Source organism: Empidonax traillii, unplaced genomic scaffold (assembly GCF_003031625.1).
Source record: "Empidonax traillii isolate 1590-97213 ecotype Southwest subspecies unplaced genomic scaffold, ASM303162v1 scaffold599:size391633, whole genome shotgun sequence".
Lineage (NCBI taxonomy): Eukaryota > Metazoa > Chordata > Aves > Passeriformes > Tyrannidae > Empidonax > Empidonax traillii.
The window spans coordinates 294,726-313,869 of record NW_020955792.1 but is presented as its reverse complement, the minus strand read 5'-3'; the positions used below and the strand labels follow the sequence as shown (position 1 = coordinate 313,869).

The 19,144-nt window shown below is 44.4% G+C and overlaps 1 protein-coding gene across 1 annotated transcript in view; it reads right to left on the bottom strand.

The window, feature by feature from the left end:
* Positions 1 to 19,144, bottom strand: part of PLCL1 (phospholipase C like 1 (inactive)) — a 189,684-nt gene that overhangs the window by 12,074 nt on the left and 158,466 nt on the right. The window contains exons 4-5 of the mRNA XM_027898479.1: positions 16,221 to 16,296; positions 12,568 to 12,677 (exon numbers count right to left, since the gene is read on the bottom strand). Of these exons, the coding sequence (XP_027754280.1) occupies positions 12,568 to 12,677; positions 16,221 to 16,296 (186 nt within the window). The remainder of the gene's footprint in view (positions 1 to 12,567; positions 12,678 to 16,220; positions 16,297 to 19,144) is intronic.

The window sequence follows — 19,144 nt, the reverse complement described above, 5'->3', positions numbered from 1 at the left end:
TTCCAGACTTGCCCTCCCAGTGCAGATGGGAAATCAAGTACAAACAGGAGTGGGTATGGTTATTTTTGCAAGCAGCACTGACCCAGCAGGCAGCGAGTCACTGAAACTAAGCAACTGAGAGGGGAGGAGAAAACCAGCAGGGATCAGAAACAGACATAGGAATGGGAAGGATGAGAATGGAGACACACAGCAAACTGAGTGAGCCAAGCACAAAAATTAAGTGGTGCAGGATAGGGAAGGTAGTATTTCATTTACACATTCACTGCCCCAATATGTCAGTAAGGGAAACTGAACAAGCATGACTTACAATCCATTACGATGCTATACCACAGAAAACAAGAGGCTTATCAGCAAAATTTAACTCAGTTTTTAAGCCTGATACAGAGGGCAGTAGTAGTAACTCCAAAGTTATGGGGAGGGTTGGAGACAATGAATTTATGCTACCCAGCTCAGTATCCACTGAGCCACTCTCGAAGGGAACTGTCCTTTCGATGCTGCTGGCAGCCCCCAGTCTCAGCCCACTCATCCCAGACTGCTCAGTTAGGCCCCTCAGGCTGTCCAACTCCCATCACCTTTGTCAGTGCTTGAAAACATAAAAAAAATTTCAAGTGCTTTTCAGTGCCTTCATGTAGCTCACCTGCTCCCCACTGCTACCTGCATGAGCATCACAAAGAGCAGGAACCCAGGGACACTGAGTGAGAACACATAGAGCACTTAAATGCAATTATCACCACTCCCCATTCTATTCAGAAAGATCACAACCTATCAGTAAGGCTCCTCCTGCCAATATCTATCTGATCAATAAAGTAGAGGATGTTGGAGAAAAAACTACTACATAAGCATTTTAACTTACTCCTCTGTTGTGTATTTTTAATTGGCTCTCATATGAACATAGCCTTTCTGACATCAGTAACGCCATCCTTTTCTTTTTGTGATCTAAAAATAAATAACAGCTGCCACAGCACCAGAATCACTGGTTTTGTCTCTGCTTTTCTCCACAAATGGATCCCACCTGTAGCTGGGGAAATGACCAATAAGAAAATGACCTTTATCTCCTGCAGGTTTCATCACCTTGCACTTGAATTCATCTGACCCAGGTAAAAAAAAACTGTAGCTGTCAAAGATACAAGATTGCAGTTTCCCAATCCATTGTTCATACAGTAAAGCTTACTTGCCCCCACAAGCACTTGGGCCTCCAATTTCCCTAGCTCCTGTGCAAGTTTTCTGGAATGCCTCACACATTTAGGGCTTATGGGATCTACCATAACATCTGTGAAGAATAATGGCAGCACAAACGCCTGGTCTCACTGAACACCTACAACTTTCCCTTAAGGCAGTTTGTGGCTTTTCACTAACTGTCCCAGCCCTCCCTGCAGATCCATATTGCCAATAATCACATATGTTAACACAGTGTCTTTACTCCACAGCCCTCTACTGATAGTGGCTCAGGCAACAAAAATGAATCAATACTCCCACTGAGTCAAAGAGCATTTTATTTTAACTGCAGCCCTCAGAATACGTAGTGGTCTGGATGAACATTTTCTCTTTTCAGTGTCAGGAGGCAGTAAGGGAAGCTATGCTGGCACAGTGAAAACAGGGAAGGTCATGCCAGCAAATCACTGCCTGCTGGATTCAGAGTTCAGCTCCCCTGACTGCTATACTCACACAAGTGTCGAAGTCAAAGGCCCTGGCTGGCAATGGCATTGTGCACATTCTGACATGTGGAGAGAGGATTCCTATCAGTGCTCAGGAAGGAGAAAGGGAGGACTTGGCATTCATGCAGAGACATGCTACCCCCCAGCTTCAGCAAAGCACGGGGGCCAGGTATTATTCAGTTATAAAGTACATTACCAGATCTGACTGAGGCCACCGACAGTGCCAGGGAAAACCCAGACACTCTCTCAGCAACCACAGAGGAGGAAGTTGGGATGGAGCTTTCATCACCTTCTGAGTTCCCCCAGGGAGCTATCTTAAATTAGACACCCATTCCCCCACAGGGAGCAGCTTTTGTAGACGCTGGCACATAATTCACATAACAAAAGGGGCAGTCAGCTTGCCATCAATTATAAGCTCAGCTCGGGAAACTCTATGAGATCCGCTGACAGTAGCTGTAACAAGCTCAAAATATACCACAAAGGTAATTTTTAGAAGACGTTAAAGCTCTCAGCACATACCATTCAAACATAACCGTTTCAGACTAGCACCAGTTACAGCTCCCAGAGAACAGCACAGCTCAGATTCAACAATCAGCAAATGCTGGGGGGGTAAAACAACGTACAAGTGATCCTCTCTTTATGTTCCCACCATGTACAAGTCAGTACCCCGGTCTCTCCCTGATATTCAACAGCCCTATAAAAATTCAGAAAAAAAACAACTGTAGGTGGAGGTTCCCTCATGCCCTGTCCCACCACGAAACCCCTGAGAGGTGGAGCCCTTCGTTCAGACACGCACTTGCTCGCAGGACAGCAACGTGTGCACAGCCTGACAAAACAAGAAATTCCCCAGTGACACAAAAACCCCTGTCTAAATGAACCAGGGAATTTAACAGTATAGGAACACAAGCCTATGGACAGCGAGTGTACACACACCAGCTCCACATTTGGAAGAAAACAAAGGGCATTTTCTCTACCCATATTTTGATAGTCTTTAAGCAATCACAGCTCCACCAGATCTTTACCCGGACACAGGAGGTTGATCCACAGCGGCATTCCACAGTTTAAAACACCTTGGTAGGCATCATCTGTGTCATCTCTGCATGGGTGAGATACAGCAGTATGTGCTAGCTACGATGAGATGAGCACAGCAAATGTAACTTCTAGGCTGTAAAGTGGATTTGCTAAATGTATGCAGATCAAAATACACCTGAAATTATTTTAAAATTTAACACGCATTTTCAATAATAATTGTACAACCCGATATCTCTTATTTTATTTAAGGGACATCAGGAATCCTGCAAATTGCATAGAGGGATAACTGGAGTTTTCTAAGCAACAGTCTGTCCCTGAGTCCAAGAAAAAGCACCCATTTTGTGTCTCTCCATAAATGAGAAATACTGCACTGCTTAACTGACCACACTGACACGAAGACCACCGTGGCCTTCAGTATCAGAAATATCCAGGTAAGGCAGTGCAGGACACTGCCAAGCCAGGAAAAAAAAGGTCTCTCCCAGCCCCTCACTAGGGTCAGGTGTTGGGGCAGAGGCTCCACCTGAGGCACATGCCCAGTGCCACTCCGAGGGCCCAGACAAAAGCCTCCCACCCCTCCCGCACACTGAGCTGCCCAAGCCCTGAGGGGCAGGGCTGGGGCTCAGCTTGCACTATAATGCAACCTGCAACACCTGACAGAGGCAGCTGCTCTTCTTTTATTCTTTCTTCTTAGTACAGCCATTGACAGATAGAAGCAAGAAACGTGTGAATTTCTGCTGAAACTTATACTTTCATTACAGCCTTTTTAATTCCTCCGAATGAGGTCATGTTGTCAGATTGGCACAAACTAGATTCTCAACTTCCAGGTTGTGTTAATTAACTCAACAGCCGAGTACAGCAGTCTTTGATATCCATGTCTCAGATGAAAATGTCACCATTGCAGGGGAGGGAGGGGATGGTGGCAGAAGTTGCTGAAGTTCCTATGCCACCTGCAGTTTCTGCCTACACTGTCTCTTCCTCCAAGGGATGGGAGATGACACTGACCCAATTTTTACACACAAGCAATCGTCCTTTGGCAGAGAACCATATACAAACATTCAGTCACCCTCCCCTCGTGCCCCCTCTCCCCTTTTTAATAGCACCAACTTTCAGCATAGTTCTGCAGTTCTTCTCAAGCACACATATTGTGCAGGACTAGCTCCTTTTACTCCAGAGGTATCTTCAATAGATTTGTAACCCTACCTACTCTTCAGAGGTCATAATCTTGCTGCTGCTCAAAAGGGCATTCAGAGAACAAACCCTCTTTGTATTCACACACCATCACCTGAACATTATTAATTACTTTCCCTGAGCATAGTTTTTGGACCGGATGACACATCCCCTCGGGAGAAGTTGGCCTTCACACCCAGGTGCCAAAATCCCTGCCAGGCTGGTAGAGAAGAGGGACGTCAGCAGCACAGCTGGGGCTCAGGCTTTGACAGGTCTGCGCCAGCAGCACAAGTGCAGCGGTGCCAGGTCCCACACAGTTACCCCAGGGCAAACTGGCACAGAATATAAGAGTGCTAAACTCATGTGAACTGCATCACAGCTAGGGACAGCGCCAGAGCCATGGGGAGTTTAGTCCAGATCAAGGATGGGGGAGAGTAGGACACACAGGTAAGACAAAGAGCACAATGGTTCAACCCCCATGAATTAGCGTGACTTAGATGATAACACTCAACTGGGGCAAAGCAGAGGGAATGGGGATTTGAGGCTGGGGAGGAGAGACAGCAAACGCTGAGATGACAGTGAGGCACAGAGCGGTAACTGAGGCAGGACAGATGACTAAGCAGAGAGCTTCACTGAGCTGCCAGCCTACACAAGGAGAGAGCTGGACACCTACTTTGGCAGACTAATGCCTTTTAAGCACCTTGACAGGTCTCCATTTGTGAAGCAACACTAAAATTGGTTTTCCACATAGCACCTCAGTGTGCCAACCCTCGCCTGGGCTCAAAGCCCATGCTGCTGAGGTGGCCTTCGCACAAGGGGCACCAGGCATAGCGGCCCCCCATGCTTCTGGCCTTGTCTCCCACCACCCTCAGTGCAACACGATGCATCTTGCCCTGTGTGCACAGCCAGCAGCTTGGCATCAGATCCATGGCTTTTGGCAACGTGTCCCGTCACTCAAAATAAAAGGCATATCACAAGATTGGTTGCCATCTATCTCTGGCTAATTTTACTCACGTTCAAGGACTAAGCAAGGTATCCCTCCAGGCTTTCCATGACATCGTTCACTTTTCTAATATCTTTTCTTATGCCAAAGTTACGGTCGTTCTGCATACATATTCGATGGCCTGTCTCACCTCCTATACACATACATGCATGTGGGTTTGCACACACACAGTCCCATCAGAACTGAAGGAATAATATTTAGATCTGAATTGCAGAGAGACCCCTGGTGCTGAAGGAGGAAGAGTAAAGAAAGAAAATTGGCAGAGACACATGTTTCTGCTCAGATGACTGGCCATCAGCTCTTTCCCCAAGAGCCAAGTGGTTCCCTGAGTCTGCCACATCACTGTGGAAAACACTACAGCCTCATACCAAGCACCTTCCATGCCAAATATCTGAGCAGGGCTTAGATCCACAGCAGCTAAAGATTCATCAGCAGGAGGAACTACACAGCCTCTCACAGACCCTTCCAGTCCTATTTTCTATAGGTGTTAAAGCCGGAGAAAAGACAGAATACTGTGCATGCCCCCTGGCTGAACAGACACTACGAACTGGGTTTGGTTCTGCAGGGGCTGTGTGATGTGGGGAGGTGAGTGCTGCTCACCACAAGCACAAGCGCTGCAGGCAGGCAAGTGCAGGTCCATTTGGATCCCTGTGCCTTGACACTTAAGCACTGCCTGACCTGAATGGCTGGACAATCACTTCTTGCCAATTAATGGAACACTCCTGATGTGACATCATTCAACAAAACCCCAGCAATAAATGATTAATAGGGGACAAAGTCTCTCCTCATTGTCAGACCATCCTGGGACTCCATGCCCTGCTACATCTCTTCAGAAACTCACATGATCATGAAGGAGCAAGAGCTATGAACCCTGGTGATCTTTGCTCTCCCTTCCCCCCTTAGTCCCTGCTATTGCCATCATTTGGTATTTGCAGATTTAAGATTACCTTGGTGGCCTTGAGGTATGTTTTCAACACACACAAATATTTAACTTGTTCTAAATCCAACTCCTGTCTTGGAATTTTCCTTGGCCAAGAAAACACTGACCTTGTCAGAGACACCATTAGGGCTTCAAAAACTAGCAGGGAACAGCCAGGTACCCAGGAAGGTCATGCTATACTCACTGGAGACTGCTCACTACATCCTCCCCGGAGCAATGATCCAGCAGCATGGCTGAGGGCCAAGAGGAACAGGATATTCCAGTTGATTAACTAGTACTCCTGACAGACTGGTATTACACTCCTTCTACCCTAATACACACTGTTGAAGTAACTTGAGAAGTTTCCATCACTAGATACAACTGACAAAGTCCACCAAGTCTTTTAAAGAGCTCTGGTTCCTGCCTCTGGGCTAAGGCAAGACAGGTAAAAACCAATGCATTCACCACTTATGAAGGAAGCATTTCTCAACCAGATCAGCAGAGAACAGCACTCTGCTAGGCACCAGAAAGGTCTTCCTATCCTACCTAGTGATCACAGGGCTTGCTTCCCCTAGTTTACAAAACACATTGATCAAAACAGCTTTGCATGTGGATCACACACTTTTACCTCCTTATGCTGTAACTGAGTATCATTTAGAGGACTCTAAATTCCCTACTCCAGAAAGATCTTGCAACACCTCCACATGCAGAGGAGCCCTAGAGACTGATCTGAGGGCCAGGAGCACAGGTTTTGCAGTGGAAGCAGCTCTGGGGCTGGGAGACTCCCCAGCACTCACCACTGCATTCAGAGCACACAAAGGGCCTGCGAACAACCTGCACTCCCGTGCAACTTCTCCACTCTCTTCACAGACTCAATAAGGAACAACCTAAATCTTTCCTTTCCCTCGTCTTTCCCCTTACTTTTAAATAAACTGCTCAAACTAAGCAGGTTGGTATTTACCAGACTAAATAGATGTTGACCTTGATGGACTTCTTCACCTTCTCTCTAGCACTCTCAGAAAGCCAGCAGTTCTGTATTATTTTTGTCCTTCAGCTCATGTGTAAGAGACTAAGCTGATCCAGTAACTACATGAATAATTAGAGCAGCTCTGCATTTCATTGTATGTTTGTCAAATCTGTCGATCACAGACTGACAGGCTTGGCCAATCTCAGCTGCAGATGAGCAGGTCTCAGCTAAAAGCAGCAGATCCCTCCGAAGTAGCCAGGGCACACAGCCTAGAGAGGTTTAAAAGCTTGACACACCACTGTGAACTGCAGCAACCAAGGAATTGCAAGCAATGTGGGGACTAGATAGCAGGAAAGACATTCAGTCTCTCTACAAGAAGAGCCTTTGGGATAACCTTATTTAAAATATATTTACCTAGATCTGGATATGAGAAAACAAGTACACACAGAATAACACAATTAGCCCTGCATTTAAAGGCAGGCATGAAGACTCCAGGCCACACAAACCACTCCTGCCTACTGCTCTTGCTGGACTATCACTGTCAGAATATGAGAGCAAATAAAAAGAATTTTTAAATTTTTCAGTTTAGAGTTTCTAAATGTTAGAAAACACTATGGCTTGGGTTCCATCTGTTTTTGCAGTTTCACAAACTGAGCTCCCGTGTGCTTATGTCCACAGTGATAATACTGGGAAAAGGAGGGAGATAAGACACGAGGAATTTTCGGGGGGTCAGGGGAAAGCCTAACTTACACTTACTGTGAAAGAAATAAATGGCACATAGAACGCAGCAGCTCTGCAGGGACTCATGAATTCATCGTGCTCTTGCTTAAAATCTAGATAGGGTAAAATGTCAAGCAAATCCTTTGGCAGCAATCATATAACGGAATATATTGTTACCATTGTGCTTAATCACATGTAATGTTCCTAAGATTGTACCAGGCTGCTCTGTTGTCCACTCTGTAGCATGCTAAGGAACAAAGCCATGGCCCTTGCCTACTGCAGGAAAAAGGACTGATGCGAACAGACTGAAATAAATCTCTCTTACAAGATGCTTTTAGATTACTGTAGAGTATCCATTCAAAAACAGTGCACTACAATAATGCTTAAATTAATGCTTTGAATGGACCTAGTTCTTCCAAAGATTATCAGACACTCTGTGTTTAAGGTGGTTTAGAATAACAATCACTGTCTGATACGGAGCTTTTCTTCCTAAAGAAAACCAGCAACTTACAGTGATGCCAAATTCATCTCAGCTGAGGTGAAGCCAGATAGTCTTGTATGTACATCTTTCAGAACCCTGGCTTTTATCTCTTTGAATAGCCTTAAAGTGTGCATTTGGGGCTCTGCAAACCAAGTGAGGGCTCTGGATGCTGCAGGTCCTGAAGCAACTGAAGGCCGATTGTCACAAATGACTGAGGCAAAGAAAGAGGTAATTTGTGGACGTCAGCCTGCAAAAGTGCTCTTTGTGCACCTTTTTGCTACATAAAATCACTTACACCAGAGCTAACGTTGATCACAATGACACCATAAAATAGCAGATTCCTCTCCCAAAGACTGAACTGCATTAGCAATTTAATAATTGTATGCCTTCTGCATTCAGCAACCTCTCTCTTGATATATCTAATCAGCATTAATTTAAATGCATGATAATTAACAGATACACTCATGGATGAGTGCTGAAACCATCCCTGAAAATGTAACCACTCGATGTCTTGTAGCATGTACTAACTGTTGGAGTCCTAGTAAGAAAGAACACATGACAGCAGATGAGAAATCTTACCATGGGCATCAAAAAAACATTAAAGAAAACGTGCATTTCAGAGAAAATACAAGAATTTGGGTGTTTTCCCTTTCAGTAGAAGACCAAAACAGTAAATGCCACTTCATCTTTTCCTTCCCATGTTTTGTCTATACATAAGTCAGTATGTTGTTATATTAAATATCTAGATATTTACCATCAGCATGCAGGGAAGAACCCCATGATATTGCTTCTAGACTTTGTATGTGCTGACCCACCAAAGCACAAGTAGCCCAGGAAAATATGTCTGCAGACAATCAAAGCATGTCCACGTGAGAGCAATAAATCTGAACCATAGACAACATACTCAGACTTTGTTTGACTTACTTGACAGGCTCTTGGGACTCGGGCAGATCCCAACTTCTTTGCTCAAGTAAACACCTCCTGGTAGTCTGTGACAGTTTAGCCTCAGCAAGGAGAGTAGTTTTGCAGGTTACAAGGTTTTTTTCCCCAAACATTCTCAAAAACTCATAAAGCAGCCATTGAATCGGTGGTTTGCACATGTGACAGATGCTGAGAGTGCCTCAGTTACTGCAAAATGATACTGCAAAGATCCCACGGGAAAGGCAGACCGAGTGGGCAGAAGAGGCCCAGGAGAGGTGGCAGCTGGTACTGTCCCGTGCCAAGAGGGCCAGGAGCACACCTAGGCTGGCTCTGCATGCCCATCACCCACAGGTACATGAGTGGACCTGACCTGAAAGCCGCCTAGTGCTCTGCGGCGGCACTGAGTGCAGGGTTACAGCTCAAGGTCAGACCTGCCCTAATGAGGCTTCTCAGCTTCTGCCTCCCAGGGCAGGCAGGAGGAGCCCATGCCTGCTGCAAAAGCAGCCACACAGTCAGAGAGGAGGTGACCTCCTCAGCAGAAGGCGGGAGGAGCACCAGCACTGGGGGAGAAACAAGCACGAGCCCACGCACCCAGGTGAAAGCCTCTGCTCAGTGAAATGGATAGTGGCTTGTTTTAAAAAACAAGAAGTATCTCATGACAATGAATTGTGAACTTCTGTGACAAGAGAGGGTCAGACCAGAACAGTTACCTCAGCTGAGCCGAGCAGCTTTGCAGGCCTGTTAGGGTGAAATGAACAGTTCCTAACACCATCCATGAGGGGGTAAACACAAAATTCCTTTTGCTACCCTTGCATTTTACTGGAACTCAGTTAAATACAGAGAACAAAACAAAGACACAGAGCTGGTGCTGCATTTAAACAAACACGGAAGTGAGACTAAATTTGGGAACATAACCATTCCTGCAATATCACTGGGAGAATATGAGTCTTCTGCCTAGTGTACCCTAAGTTATGCCTCTCAATATTACTGACTGTGAGCCTGACAGTATTTTACACAACATGTGACCAAATAGGAAGATGTGACATTTTAAAAATATGCATCCATGTCAAAGCTGACTTGTTAAGACTGTCACCAACATCCATCTTCTTACTGACATTTTTACCTTCTGGCAAACGGTTTGTCTTTAATGTGGGTATTACTAATATGTAATTACATTTATATAAACTAAGGGAGAAAATTACACACTATTTTGATTCACCTCTTAAAAGTACCCCAGGGCATTTTTAAACATGAAGAATGTATGATTTTTACAAAATACACTTTAATCTTGCACTCTGTAACTATTTAATTACCTTGCCAGTAGCAATTTCTTATTGCATCTCCTCTTTGTATTCAAAGCCTACCTACTGCAATGAGACTTTATAAAGAAACACATTAATTAAATATGCCTTGGCTTCACTAGCCCAGGAAAAGACCATTAATCATCTCACAGGCACAAGCACAACATAATACCTGCTATTTTGCTCATGGGCACCTCACACAAACTGACTCCTGTCGCATGATGTAATTGCCTCCAACAACCTTGAGCACATAAAGAGGCTTTCCCTCATCAGCCATTCACTCACCGCACATACTGTGAAAGCAGCTGATGCACTTGGGAGATGTTAGGGGCTATTTTTGTCCTTTTTTATGACACTATACCAACACCTAGTGAAATACACTTGCAGTGTCCACCGTACTACTGGACATATGGGAACACCAAAGGCTTGAGTGTGGCAGGGTTGTTGGTCTCTCCTCACCAAATCCTCCTGAGGAGCTCTCACCAGCACTGAGGGACGTCAGTGCCAAACATGAGATGCAGCTGTAATCAGCAAATAGGTTTGTTAGGGGCATGGTCACTGAAAGGTAGTACTTTCTAAGTGGGTGGGAGGGGGGTAGAAAAAAATAAACGAATGGACAAATTAGAACAATGACAGACAGTCCCACATTAGACACCTGAGGTACAACTTAATTCCCAGTTTTCTAATGTCTGACTGAGTTGGACTTCAGTCAGAATGAAAAGACGTCTCATGTGCATTCCGTTGTCACAAACTGTTAATATTTTATTGTGTGAGAAAGGTAGAAAAGAAGTTGTGGCTTAGAAATGAAACAAGTCAATTATTCCTTGGCCTTGACTAGATGTTTTAAAAGCTCTTCAACATGTTTACAATAAGTGCTAGGCAGCAATTCCTTTTCATGGAAAATGTTTCTCTGATACCCTACTTGTGCCTTCATTAATCATAGGTCACCCTCAGAGCTGCAAGCTTCTCATTTAACAAACATCTAGAAATTGAAAAAGTTTAGAGTAACTCTGTGTTTAGAGTGACTCTGAGCATGAGGCATTTATTTTACCTAACACAGCTAAAGGTATTCAGAAAAATGTTCAGAACTGCCTAATGCGCTTTTATTTTTGGTCCTCTTTAGCTACTTGTCTTGGTATGCTGTGTGGAATAGGTCAGCCCATTCCATGATGTTGGAACTGGCTGCCTTTTCACCAGAGGTCCTATCAACTGAGCCAAAACTCATTCCACTCCTCACTTTCCCTCGCTCTCATGGTCAATCAAGGTAAGCAAGAAACTACAGGTGACCCAGGTCTTCTCTAACCCTTTATCTCTACTACCAATGGCCTCTCCCACCCACTTTCGCTCTTCACCCCCTCTGTTCCCAACTTCTTTTTCCCTCTCCTGCTCAAGATACATTAGTGCTCTTTCCAGCACCACAATGCTGATGTATGCATCTCCTACTACTCTTGCTACCGCTGTTGCACGCTACATTTAGGGTATATTTGATGAGGAATTTAGTAAAAATTCCCTCTCATCAATTAGCTTGCTCTGGGATGCCAGCCAAGGGAAAGAGGCATTGGGAGGTAGCAGGGAGATGCTGTCAGACAAGGCAACCTGCTTAACAGGAGCTGGAGGAAGGGAGCAGCACAGACAGAGCAGGGAGAAATTAAAGTGTGATCTATCAGAGCAAAGTGGGAAATGAGGCTGTGAAAGAAAGTGTGAGTTTAATGCTAACGACCTGAACACTTGGCTCAGGCCCTCTCTTCGCTTTCTGCTGGGGCTGCACCAGATCCCCTCCTTTTTCCATCTTTGGCTGTCCTTGGGTGTCTTCCCCCAGGCTCAGTCACACAGCTATTGTGACAACTCGGGGTTGATTGGTGCTGAACCAGTAGCTAAAGCCTGGTGAGTATCTATTACACCACAAGGTGTGTCACTGGGCAGCCAGCACGGAGGGATGAAAATCCCCTTTTCAGCTGTTTGGACAGTGCTTCACTTTTGAAATATAACCCTGAAGGACCTACAGTGTTCCTCATGACAGCCCCTCCTGCCCTGTCCCTTTCCAAAGAGATGCTCTAGTTCTCATTTTACAAAGCAAGTATCTGAAACACAATGACCTCAGACAGATCATTTTCAGGATGAGCGGGGCAGAACAGATAAGAAAGCCAGGTCCCTGAGCATACAAACCACAAGCTGCCTTTTCTGTTGGGGCTTAGATAAATTCCCTTCCACAGCTTCCAAATCAGAGGTGTAATTAGGTATATTTGATAAATATCAACAAGTGGGTGCAATTTATACATCCCATTAAAAAAAGAACATGTTGTTTCAGTATTAGTAACACAGTACAAACAGATGAGCTAAAAGAGCAAAGGTTTGCTTATAAGGTTAATAGGAGACATGAGGAGGTGCTTTCTGTGCTTACCTTCAGCACTGTGATATTCCATGCAAAACTCTCGATGGCTTTGCTTAATTTTCTTCCTTTCAAACCTTCCTTTGTCCCAAGGTTATGAAGCTCTTCATGGAATTCCATTCCTAAAAATACAGATTGCAACATCACCCAGTGCATGATTGATCTTCCCTATAAAACACCGAGTGAGCATTTTCAGTGTTGCAGCTGATACTTCCTACAACCTCCTTCTCTGCTTCCCTCACTTCCCTTCCTTTTATGACTCTGTAATGAGGGAGCATCTTCCAAAATAAAAGTGTCATGTGCAGTCTTAGGGTTGTGCTTCCACTTTGCATGTGACTCTCCTTGCTGGTGCTGGGGTCCCACACAGGCACGCGCCTGGTCCCCTCTCACACTGCCTGCAGTCTGCACTGCTGCAATAGTGCAGCAAAAGGCAATGATTTTGCCCCTTGGAAGGCTCTCTGACAGGTGTGGAAGATAGCTGTTCAGCACAGTAAATACAGATTTCAATGCACATCTCCTCATTAATCTTAATCGCAGTCATACAGAAAAGCCCTTGTACTTCAAAATGATAAATTATGTCAGAAACACAGAAACCTAATCACAGGATTGCTATTCCTGCAGCGCAGAGAACTGAGACTTCCAACCACATTCCTCTTACCTTTCATTGCTACTTTCTGTGACAAATGTTTGCAAATCTGTTGCTAGATACAAGAATTCAGGAAATCTGGGAGCAGATTAAAAACCTTAAGGTATCAAACTGGCCCACCAATTTCACAAGATTTGCACAGTGTATGCAAACACTTCTCGGAGTCTGGTGTGGATTAAGAGACAAAATGGAGAGAGAGCTGCTTGCGTTCCCTTAATTTGTACCTTACAAAGGCCAAATTGGCACCAAATCACCCCAGTGTATCAGAAGCCCAACCTGGCTGAACAAGCCAAGCTCCATCTCCAGTTGTTTCATAGCTCTCCCTCCCCTAACATTTTAAGGTAAATGTCACTCACAAATTCAAGCTTCGCTGAAATTACGTCAAAGAAATGCCTATTGAGAGAACATCTGCACAGTGTAGATGCAAAGGGCTGCTTAGCAGGTTGCTGAAGGACAGTCCAAGGCAGGCTTGCACTCGGCATAGCTTGCCCAAAGCACTCCTGGAAGACTAAAAATAAGTTTTTTCTTGCCTTGTGGTGACTCCAGAAGCTCATTAACACTGAGGCAGTTCAGCCCCACAAAACGCAAGATTTCTCTACTGTTTATATGCCAGAACTTTGCCCACTCACAAGTTTTGCCTGTAAAGGGTAAGAGAGTTCCTGCAATACATCCTTTGGAAAACAGTCTAAATAACGGCACCCCAAACAAGATTTCCTTTTACGTGTGCCCTGTGCCAACTGAATTACAAATCATCTCACTTCAATTAGTGAAAGAAAACCTTCAAATTACTTGCTTTGTCCTGGAAAAAAATACGAAGGCTAATGGATCTTAGCTCCGTGTGGGCAGCCCTGCCATTATGCAGCATCCTTTTAGGTATTTTTCCCTCTGGACCTCACCTCTCCATCTCTAACTTGGAGACAGGGCTGCCCCGCAGAGAGGGAGCCACAAACATTTGTTAGTCTGTGGGTAGCAGCACCAATGAGAGCATTTATCAGGTCAGCCCTCCAAGCTGCTGCTGACCTCTGTGCATTGGGCTGAGCCTGCACATTTAAAAAACCAACAAAACCAACCACCTGAAAAACCATCTGGGAGAGTGGGCAGGACCCCGGAGCACAGAGAACCCAGACCAAAACAGGCTATGATGTGAAGCAGAGGTCTGGCAGGAACACATGTTCAAAGGCAGCAGAACTGGGTGACGTGAAGGACTGTGTCACAGGCAATTGTATCTCTGACACTTGTCAATTTTGAGTGCTTCATCTTGCCGCATTGAAAATGTTATATAACAATTTGCCTGGGTAACACTTGCAATAAACTAACTGGCATTTGAGGGCAGGGAGGGATATTCCCTCTTTTAGTCCTTTCCTCTGTCTAAATCCTCAGTCTTCAGAGAAGCACTTCATACCTCTCCAGCTGTCTTCTCAATCAGAAACAATATTTTCAGACTAACAAAACAAAACAAATGATAACACAAGTGGATACAGCAGCAAAGAGTAAAAGTATTGCTCTTAAATTATCCCACCTGGGGAGACTCTCCTGGTGCTGCCTCTTCTCATCACTGTCCTATTCCTAAAGTCTCTGCACACAATGAAGGCTTTGGGCTGAGGAATTTTATGCTGCTTATGCAGATACACAGAACCCAAGGCAGGATGCAATGATGAGGCCCACAAAATCCAGTGAGACACCACACCACTTGTCTCTCCTCCCTTTGCTAGCACAGTGCCTGCATGGCTAAAGAGCAAAGACTGGGTTCCACCCTGCTCTTGAACCACACGAAAATCAGTTAAATGCTATTGTTGAAGCAGTTTCTGAATCCCTTCTAATTAAGAAGATGAATTAAAATATTTACTGCAAAACAGCTGTTTCATTCATTATTTACATTTAGTAGAAGCAAATGGCTGTAGCCTGCATCACTTGCCAAATCCGAAAGTGCCTATCAGAAACAATAGTATTTATTAAATGCAGTCAAAAGTGTTTGCGTTACTGACCTTCAAGGCTTGCTATAGCTGTACAACTAAATCAAATGAAAATAAATTTAATTTCTGCAGTGAAAACTCCTAATGGAAATACACTGCAAGTATTTATTCAGCAATGGTTTCCGACACATGAAAGCTGGATTTAGCTGTGGAGGATTACCACTGCCAAATGTGGACTCTTATTGCTCTAACAGGGCTTATTCTTGTGTATCAGTGGAAACTACAGGAGACATCTCCCAGCTCAAAGTCTAGCCTGCTATCCTGAATGTTGATGAAGAGAGGTTTGTGTGAATAACCCGAACTGAGAAGCACAGACACGTCGATGATTTCTATCATCCTGAAACAGGAGTGTGAAACTGTGGCAGAATAGACAGCACACAGGTGGCCACTTCTGAAACCACCTCTTCCACTTCTACTGGTGCATAGCAGAGAGAGCCCTAGTTCAGACAAAGACCTCAGTACAACACACCAGCAATGTAAGATCTACTTCACACCTGCTTACAGCGGTTTGTGCCCGTCCACCTGACAAACACAAGGCAGAGCCACACAGATTCACTGCGATACAACAGAATTACACTGGCTCAGGTTTACAAGGTGTAAACCAAACCTAAACATCAGAAGAAAGGAAAGGCGGGCAGGCAACACAGCTTGTTCCCGTGGTTATCAAAACCTCCTGCCTCCTCCGTGTTCAAGATTACAGCTGAGGTAGAGAAGGGCACTGAGTAAAGGCAGGATGCCTTCTCACCCCCTCTTTTTAATTGAATGCCTTTCTAGTTCATTTGACTAATTTAAATGCTGTCAGACATTTCAGAGCTGTAGAGCAGATGGAGAAATAGCTTTTAAGGTGAAAGCTGAATATTGTTCCCTGTTCCCGTGCCTGGATTGCTACTGGAAGATGAACCTTCAGGAGGGTAGAGTATGCCAGGGAAAGACTGGAATGCTCACTTACATACCAGGTAACAAATGCGATATTAGTGACAAAGTGTAAGTAAATGATGGCATATTTCCCATCTTCCATCCAGAACTGCACAATAAAGATGGATTACCTGCTTTCTGGCACTGAACAATCTTGTCGTGAGTGATGTCTGCCGTCTCAATAAGAACCCTGCTCTCTTGAATCATCTGTCCAAAAAAAAAAAAAAAGGGGAAAAAAAATCAGCATTACAAGGGTCTCCTGCAACATCTAGAGCACAGAAAAGTACAAAGATTGAAACTTGGGAGGAGGTCTGCTCTGCAAGTAACGCTATGAAGACTGGATCCTTCCTTCCTTCTTTCTACGAAAGCTCCAAGGTCTGTGTCAAAATAAGTGTCAGTTGCTCAGAAAACGTTTTGCTCCAAAAGTTAAAGAACAGCTGTTTTGTATCAGTGAAACACCACTGCAAATAACATGAAGGAAACACAAGTGATTTCAGATAAATGCAAAGTTAGCAGACAAAATTCATTCTATGTGAAATAAAGCCCTTTCTAATTAGTACTTTTTGTGAAACAAAAGGACAAATAAGTACAGTCTTTGACATAAGTGGTTATTAAAAATGTTACCAAGTCACGAATAGAGTTGATCCCGAGGAGTATTTAAGCCTGTGCTGAACTTTATGCACTACAACAGACAGCCACAGTATTTCTTGAGTTTCTCTTTGGAGAAATTCAGATTCAAACCTTACCTTATCCTCACTATTTCTGTTGAAGTTTAATGGGGAAAAAAAAAAACAAAACAAAAAACCCAAAAGAGGCAGTTTCAACAAGCCTACTCAGAAGTTTCAGGAGATGTCCATCCTTCTGCATCTTCCCAGAGCAGCCCATTATCAGCAAACAAATGAAGGGTCCATTATGTGACAAGTTTTCTGAGCCCCCCTGCTTGCAAATACTAATCTTTGATGGCAACAAGCTTCCAACACCCCTTAGAAGAAAATTGTTCCAGTGCAAAGGTGGTACATACATCTGTTACAGAAGGCAAGAACATGCTGTATAACAAACTGTGGCTGAGAATAATCTCCCTCTCCTGTGATGTACACCACAAACCTCAGTCACATCCAAGCAGCATGAGAGTGGTTCCAATTAGAAATGAGGCAAACTGAATACTGCCTAATGTTACAGTCTGAAATTACAGAAGCCACCCTCTGAAAGCTTTGCCAAAATGCTGCAACTGCTAAAAGCCTTCCTACTTTCAAACACGCAAAACATGAAAATACAACCAGGAGGTTTTGATGGTTTTAATGGAAGACAGCGTCACAGTATTAAATTAACACTTGCAAATTAGCACTCATTGTTTTAATTAGACACAGGGGATGAGAGAGGCTTCCACTTGTCACACCCAAACTCCCAAATTCTGGAGAAATTTAGATCCAAATTTTGCTCCTCATGCCATCTTTATTTCTAATTAAATGCATTAAGACAGGCTGCATTTAATAAAAGTACCTATGCCTTTGCTTTGATACATGGAAACACATGGAAAACAAAACCCATTATCAGCTTCACAGGAGAGTGAAAAAAGCATGATACACCTACAGAGTGTAAAATTGGTTTTTAACAGAACATGCCCAGTGGATATGCCTGAGATTGAAATTACTTTTGATAGTATCCTTTGCCTTTCATTCTTATTACTTGCTTGTTCATGCATCGTGTTGATTTTTTTCCTCTTTGATATTTTCGCTTGTCATCTAGAAAGAAATGACAATTTCTCCCCACACTCTGGCTTTTCTGTACCACAGCACATTTTTGTTTTGTGCTAAAGAAGCCATTCAGCTGGCAACTGCAAATGCTGAAGTTGATCTGAGAAGTAAAGACAGTGAAGAGTCCCAAAAAAACCTGCAAGCCACTACAGAGGCAGCCAGAGGCCAAACATGCATCTCTTGCACATGCAGACACGGGTTTGTGAGCCAGTGCTGGCACTGCCTGGTCCAGCCAGGCATCTCCATGGCTGCTGTATCCCATTTACCTGTCCCCCTGGGCTTGGGACCCCATTGGGTCTGTGCCTGCACTTCCTACCCAGCAGCAAGGTGTGGCCCGTGAGGTCGATTGTATCAAAGCTGGTACAGGATATCCAAAGTGTCAGACTTTCCTGTGCTCAGGCCCCTAAAGCAGAATGTAACCTGGGAGTGTTTCTTATATATATGCACCCACCCCCACACATACACATATATATGGCCACAGGAATTATCCTACCACACAGAAAAAGCAAGCTTGAGATTCATGCTACTATTGGACCCACTCCTGGGAGTTTCTGGCATGCCTGTTTTAGGATTCTCAGGCATGAAGGTATTCTATTCATTTTTTAAGAAAAAAGTGGCACTAGGATGTCAACTATCCCTTACTGCAGAGTAGGTAGAGCAGCCCTCCACTCCTTTGATGCTGACATCAAAGTCTCACTGCTCTCAGCTCAGCAAGAACAAACAATTAAAACCAGATCATACAGCAGAATTTAACCTGTTCCTGTCTTCCTGCTTGGCAGTGATCTTCACAAAAATAAGCAGCCTTTGCAGCTTTTTTCCCCATGTCAAATCCTAAGAGTGGTTTCAGAATTCCTCAGCTCAGTGACTGGGGTTAGGGGACAGCCTTAGCAACCAACTGGCACGCCCTCTGAGACATTCCTCTAGGAAATAAAGGACTAAAGAGAAAAATCACACCCTGGGCCAATTATGATAGATGATTTTGGGTGGCCTACAATACCTTCACCACCTGTGATAACATGGCGTGCAGGACTCGGTATCTTTACATGACGGGCCAGATCTGCTCCCAGCAAGAGCTGCACAAGCAGTTGCAGTGGGCACAAGATCCTGCTTCCCAACGCTGCCGTAAAAAACCCCAGCAATAGGCTAGTGCAAGGACAAAGCCTAGGTGGTCACCGTGAAGGACCAGAGAGTGACTCACACAGACAAGAGTAAAACAGGCAAGTAACTGCCAGCCAGGAACAAAGTTATAGCACAGGGTCATGGCAGCTGGATACACTTGTTATTTCTTGTCACTGGCTCGG